We start from the raw sequence: 6841 nt of genomic DNA, 5'->3' as shown, positions 1-6841 counted from the left end.
GCTCTTGGTCTGCTATAAGCTGCTCTTTCAAAGGCCTGGGGTATCCTGTTCCTTCTCTGAGAGGAGAAGGAAGGTAGTTTCGGAATGAGGATGCTGATATACTTTAGGAAGCTTCTAGAGGTCACTGGCACCTCTCTGGTTTAATAAGGTACACCTATGCATATAAGCAGGAGAAAAGACCTCCTTGAGGAGAAACCTGGGCTTCTATGCCACACTGAAAATTGCAGGGCAAGTTAGTAACTAAACCCATTTGAGCTGGAGCTAACCTGTCAGGGTTTTGCTTGTCTTTCCTTTCACTTTAACCTGGAGCAATTTGCATCCAAAAAACAGAGGGAGAGGGGAAAAATGTGCAAAGAAAGGAAGAAAGGTCCTTTTCTTTGAGGTCGTGCTGCTGGTGCCTTCATGAAAGACTTGAGCAGGCCATATACTTTGTTGTTGCTTTTTTTGTTTGTTTTTTTCCAGGAGCAGAGACGTCAATGGTTTAAAGGATGGGGGAGCTTACGTGTCTGAAGCAAGGTCCTGGAGTGACACCTCACTGTATAGTGCGGACTGCAGGCGAGACAGGACAGCAGTCTTCACTCCGGGGAAGGGTGGATGGGGAGGGGCCGGTGGAGGGTGTGTTGGGAGAGGTTACCAGTTATAGGGGAACTGACGTCAGGCCGGCTCATTAGTTACCAGGGAAACCAGTAGAGGGGCACGCCCCTCACCAGCCCTTTGCTAAGAACAATCACCAGCTGGGGCCTGGGGCAAGGACATAGGAAGGTCAGTCAGTCCCCTGCATAGGGTGTATGTGAAGCAGGCCCTGGTCGGGCAGCGGATGTACAGAGAGCAAGAGAACAGCCATCTTGAGTGGCCTGACCCTACATTCCACACCCCTACACACCCTGCAGAACTCTTACAATCTTGGTCCACAGCTTTTCCGAGATATCTTTGGGGCCAGGCCATATACTTTGGTGTGCTGCATCCACAGGCTAAAACCTCTGTAGCTAGGATCCCACGGTGAAAAGTTAAGCTGTGAATCGGGAGAAAGTATTCACAACACCTGTCACCAGCAAAGGATGAGTGGCCAGAATACATGGAGAATTCCAACGAAGCAATGAGAAACAAGGCAAGCTAAGTTTAGAAAGTGGCAAAAGGTTAATTTGTCCCTTTGGAGAAAGAAAGGAGGCGAGCTTGGCCCGGGCCTGCTGGAAGAGGCTGGTAGGCATAGGCGCAGAGCTAAGCATCTGTGCCAATGCCCAATGCCACAGAACTGGAGGGTCGCCACGCCAAGACCTGGCGATCACATTGGAGATGCGGCTCCCTGCGGGAGGACAGACCAGGGCTGGTCCCCAGGGGCTCCTCCTGATCCCCAGCCCCCTCCCTTTCTCCAGGCCACTATCGTAGCAACACTCTGAACAAAATCCGTATGACGACAAACCGGGAAGTGCTAGCGTAGACGTGGCTTGGCCTGGTTCCTGACTCAAATAATCTGACTCCATCACCTTTAGGAATTCTACTCACTCAGTTCCCTAATAGTTAATGTTAGATGAAAACATTCCAGGAGTCAGAACTGGATCTGAGACCTGATTTATCAAACCACCTAATCTTTAGATACAGGTCCCAAACACCCAAAAGGTTATGGGGAGAAGTATAAAAGGTAATGCAAAAAAAAAAAGCTTTCTTAAATCACCAACACTCATTTTCCAGAGATAAAACTTTATTTGAGGCATCAAGCAATATACTGAAAGAGGTGAGTCATGCACAAGTGATGTCCTTATTCCCATAATCGTACATTTGATACTCTCTGTCCTCTTAAAAGGGGTGTGTAGTGCGCAAGATGAGAAGCACATAGCTTTCAGACAAAACCATATCTCTGTGAGCACTTAAGAAAGTCTCCTTTAAATTTTGTTGTTCCTTCTTTAAAAGGCACGTCGGTTTTATTTCAGAAAACTACAACAAACTACTTCTTCCACTGAGGAGGAAGTATCTCCCCAGAGTTATTTATGAAATAATGCAGCTGCCTTTTTCTTTAAAGGGATTCTTGTCTTCTGGAATTCCTTTCACCAGAGGATCTTCTCCAGAACGTTCTTCAATATAGTTCTTTATTTCTTCAGAACATTTAGACACCTTAAGGAGAAAAAGAAAGGAAAGAAAGAATGAATCAGGTCAGGATTGTTCAAACTTTGTCACCACCCTTTAGTGAAATTAATATAATTGGGTACAACCAGAAGTTTTTAAATGAAAGAGAATAGAATAAAAATATTAGAGTGAAGCACAGAGGCTATATAATATATATGAATGATACAGTCTATGTAAAATATATTTCTTACTATGGTCAGGGTCAAAAAAGTTTGAAAGTCGCTGTATTAAAAAAATTACCTCCAAATGGACTTGAGGACACGGGGAGGGGGAAGGGTAAGCTGGGATGAAGTGAGAGAGTGGCATGGACATATATACACTACCAGATGTAAAATAGATAGCTAGTGGGAAGCAGCCGCATAGCACAGGGAGATCAGCTCAGTGCTTTGTGACCACCTAGAGGGGTGGGATAGGGAGAGTGGGAGGGAGACACAAAAGGGAGGGGATATGGGGATATATGTGTACGTATAGCTGATTCACTTTGTTATAAAGCAGAAACTAACACAGCACTGTAAAGCAATTATACTCCAATAAAGCTGCTAAGAAAAAAAAAAAATTACCTCCAGCATTTTCTATCCACTATGCCTCATATGATTTCCTTCCTCTGCTAAAATACAATTATGATGTATCCACCATATTTTAGGAACTGAAACATACTTCACTTTCAATTTTCCATGCTAATGAACAGATGCAATAGTAGATACTCCCCAAATGTTTTGGGGTGTGTCCTGCAAAAAGTCTCACTTCCTGGGTATGTGCCAGGTTCTGCAATTTCGTAAAATGATAGAAGCATTGGAGAAAGTCTGACTCCGGAGAGGCTAATGTTGTCCAAAAGTCCCCCCCCCATCCCCACCCCATGTTTCTGCTCAGAATTGATCATAAGAAAAGACTTATCCGAGGCTTAGTCGGCTTATCTGAGGCTTGTGTTTATGTAAGTAGTTTAAACTTTTTCTGAATGGAGGAAGGATTGAATAGTTTCTTCAAAAACTCCATTCAAAAGAGACAGTTTGTAAGAGTGATTTTAGAAAAAGGGAGGGGAATAAACAAGAAAGAAAAAAAAAAGGATTACTGCCTTAATGAAGGCCTGCATTACTAGTAAGAAATTAGAAGTAAAAATTATAGAAGTTCCAGAAAATTCCAGTGGAGTCCTCTTAAAACTAGGCAAATGTTCCCATTGATTTTGTAATCTAGATTAGTAATCTTCAAACTGTTTTAATGTTGATCACTAAAAAATGTTTGCATATGTATCCCAAAATGTACATAATTATTTACTTATAACTAAGTGCAGTTACTACTGTGTTAATACATCATGTATAATCATAAAATATAAACTAGAAATTATTAAAGGATGAGATTCTAAACTAGCCAAAAATATATCATTTTGCAATATATACACATATCAAATCACTATGTTACACGCCTAAAATTAACATAATGTTTCATGTCTATTATACCGCAATTAAAATTTTTTAAAAATCAAAAATTTAGTGTTTTACTCCCACACCTCAAAGATTCTTGGCACGTCAGTGTGGAGGCCTAGGTGATACAGTTAAAATGTGGCAAAATAAAATCTTTACAAATCTTTACAAGTACCATTCTCTCAGGTAACATTTGCTGTCAATCATTGCTGACGTTCATTGTGCGGGCATTTTAAGTGAATTCTCAGAGGTGATGATGTTAAGCGTCCATAAGCTGGGCTCTGTGGCCACAGAGAAATTTGTGGATAAGACTCATGTTTCCCCAGATTGTATCTGTTCTTAGAGAGGCTTCTTCATTAGGTTTCCAAAAAGATGTGTAACCTCCAGAAGTGAATAATGACTTCTCTGATGCATTTCCTTCCACGGTCAAGAGGATATGTTTGAACAACAACTAGCTAGAGCCAGAATTCAGCCTGTGAATTTTGTATCCTTGGCCTGAGCGGAGTACACAGCTCAGAAGTGAACAATTTATTGACAGAATAGCGGACTGGGTATCAAGAAGACATGTGTTTTGGTGTTTTAATAACTGCTCTATCATTATCTCTGGGGTCTTAAATAAAAGGCTGGTTAGCCTCCTCGGGATTCAGGTTTTTTAATCCTTAAAAGTGAGTGGGTTGAATGATCTCTAAGAGCCATGTTTTTCTAGCACTAACACTCTATAATTCAAAGTTCATAATGAAATGCTGGAATCTTATTATTAGGACGTAGATGGCTCTCCCTCTGCCCTCTAAGGTAATCCCTGAAGTTTTCTCTCCCTCTGGCACAGACTTGGGGTTTCTGGAACTGGAAAGCCAATCCAGCAGGGTGTGTCCTGAGGAGTGGAGGGAGCTGGCAGGGAGGAACTGCTAATGAATGATACCTTTAACTTCCACACGGTCAGCTGCATCCAGGCCCCCGCCCAATTTCTAATTTGAAGCTTGATAACTGGAAGACACTTGTCTCTTTTTTTCCCTGTAAGTTCTGCACAGTGATACCAAATATCAAGATATTTCAGCTTGGCACAGACAATGCTTTACTTCAATATATGCAACTCTGTTTAATTTGTAACCTCTGAGTTTCAATGCGTGAAAAAAATCTAAGTGATCAACAGATGCCAAACTGTGGGCTTTGCCATCCACAGAATGGATCCCTTAAAGTTTCAAGAAACAATCCTATTCACTGGGTCCTGTAACTTTGGTTTTTCCTTTAAACACAGCAGTATTTTTAGAGCTACAGAAACTTTCAACACGTACAAAAAGGACTTTGAACTTCAAAATCCTGGAAGACTAGGGATTTGGAAGTTACAGATTAAATTTGAGAAAAGAAATGTATAAAGAGTAAAACACAAAAAAGCCTGCCCCTTCCAAACATCACTCAAAATGTGCCTTCTGAGTAACAAGACTCTTGTTATGAACAGATTTACCATAACTAGAGCAGGAAGGTAAGTGAACGTATTAACCATACCTACTTCCTTTCCATTTTTTCCTTAACTTTTTCTAGTATTAGACCATAGAGAAATAAAATCAGTTTAAATTTTTCTTGCTGGGGAGAAAGGACTACGTTTCTTGCTGGGGAGAAGGGACTATTTTTCCCTTAAAAAATTATCTATCCAAAAACCTATTTCTGGACTCTACAGGTTGCCTGACTGAGGAAAAAGAGAAGAAACGAAGGCCTGTATTCCCAGTAAAAACTTAAAGTAAAAATTACAAAGTCTCCAACAAATTTCAGTGGAGACTTCTGAACACTGGGACATATGTTCTAACAGAATTTGTAATCCACTTCAGTGGTCTCTAAAATTTCTAATCATGATCACGAAAAGGAATTTTTGTATGCAGTATAATTATTTGTTTATAAATCAATACACATACTACTGTATAGGTATTAGTTCATTGCACATACTTACAAAACATAAAGTGGAAATTATAAAGGGATGAGATTTACAAATAAATAAAGATAGATACTGTAATGTTTTGCTCCCAAGCCCCAGTGGACTGTTCATCACACACTTCCTAGAGAGCCCTGATGAAACTCAAAACTAGGTAATTCAAGACTTACATTGTGATTTTTTTTAAAACCTTTTAAATACCGTTCTTTCCCATTATGAAAAAGATCAAGGAACTAAGTAGCCATCTGCCTTTTCCCTACAGCTTGAGTAGTTTTTAAAACCAACTAACAGCAGGCAGAATTTCTTGTCTGTTCCCCTCATTCTCAAACATTTGGCTTTAAATTACTCATGAGATCCTTGCTCTCTCCTTTACCTCCTGTGATTTCCCCACATCAGCTGGCAGTTCCCAAGCACCACCAAAGCCCTTCTTCAAAAGAAGCTGCAGAAAAAAGGAAAAAAAAAAACCCAAAACAAAAACCCAAACCGCCCCCCCCTCCCCCCGCCAAGAGCCAAAAACTGTTTTACTGCAACAAACTAGGAAAAGCTGACTTTGGTTCATTTCAGAGAAGGAAATATTCTGGGACATCCAATTTACCTGTTGTCTCTGCAACTTGACTTCTTTGCGAAGTTGCTCAACTTCCATCTTCAGCTTTTCCTTTTCTGGCAAATCTTCGATGTGAAGGGCCGGCATTTTCGCCCCAGACTGGGAGCAGGGACAGCTGTGGAAGTGGAGCGGCTGGAAGTGCCGCAAACCAGGGCGCGTCCCGAACTAACTACGTTGCCTGCGCACCCGGCCAGCGCAGGAGGTGACAGCCTCCCCCAGGGCCCAGACGACGTCCCCTCACGCCAGCCCTGCCTAGCGTCCCAGGATCTTAAAACCCCTGCTCTTTTTCAGGTCTCCACTTCCCGAGGAGGCCTGCCCCCGGGAGCCCGGGGAGGGTTGAGTTTGCGAGGGGGCCCAAGGACGCAGAGAGGCTGCGCGCTGCGCTGCGCGGTCTCCCCGGGGATGCTGGCCGGACCCGCCCCGGCTCCCGACCCTGCCACGCCCGCGGGGCACCGGCCTGGGCTGGGGCCAAAGGGTTGGAGTTGAGCGAGCCCACCTTCCTGGAGAAACAACAAAAGTTTTACTTTTTGTTCCATTTCTTTCCCCCCGCCCCAAGTCACATCCGGGTTTTGTTTGTGAAGCAAGAAAAGAAGGACACTACCCGGCAGGAAATAACGGCCCTTCACCTCTCCAAGAGTTTCAAAAATATACAGCATGTAACTTTCCTCCAGCTACATGCATGTTTACTGTGGGAAATGTGGACGCTTAAAAAAAGGCCCAAGAGGAAAATGAAACTGAGCTGCAATCTCAGAAACGCCCATCACATCTGTTGAT

General features: G+C 42.6%; 1 protein-coding gene across 1 annotated transcript; it reads right to left on the bottom strand.

Annotated features, from left to right (window-relative positions):
• Positions 1–1678: 1678 nt before the first annotated feature.
• On the bottom strand, positions 1679–6564 carry GNG11 (G protein subunit gamma 11). The gene is made up of 2 exons (XM_007195758.3): positions 6059–6564; positions 1679–2109 (listed from the first exon to the last, which is right to left on the bottom strand). Exons 1-2 carry the CDS (start codon positions 6152–6154, stop codon positions 1984–1986), a joined length of 222 nt encoding a protein of 73 aa, XP_007195820.1. The 5' UTR covers positions 6155–6564; the 3' UTR covers positions 1679–1983.
• Positions 6565–6841: the final 277 nt, after the last annotated feature.

Source organism: Balaenoptera acutorostrata, chromosome 7, assembly GCF_949987535.1.
Source record: "Balaenoptera acutorostrata chromosome 7, mBalAcu1.1, whole genome shotgun sequence".
NCBI classification, from domain to species: Eukaryota; Metazoa; Chordata; class Mammalia; order Artiodactyla; family Balaenopteridae; genus Balaenoptera; species Balaenoptera acutorostrata.
Note: the sequence above shows the minus strand (reverse complement) of the source record. Positions and strands in the feature narration are given on the sequence as shown.

Excerpts from the sequence above, each read along its gene's own strand:
- GNG11 (XM_007195758.3), bottom strand. The coding sequence starts at position 6,154 with ATGCCGGCCCTTCACATCGAAGATTTGCCAGAAAAGGAAAAGCTGAAG. Across the intron at positions 2,110-6,058 it reads TCAAGTTGCAGAGACAACAG|GTGTCTAAATGTTCTGAAGA; the intron begins GTAAATTGGATG and ends TTTCTCCTTAAG.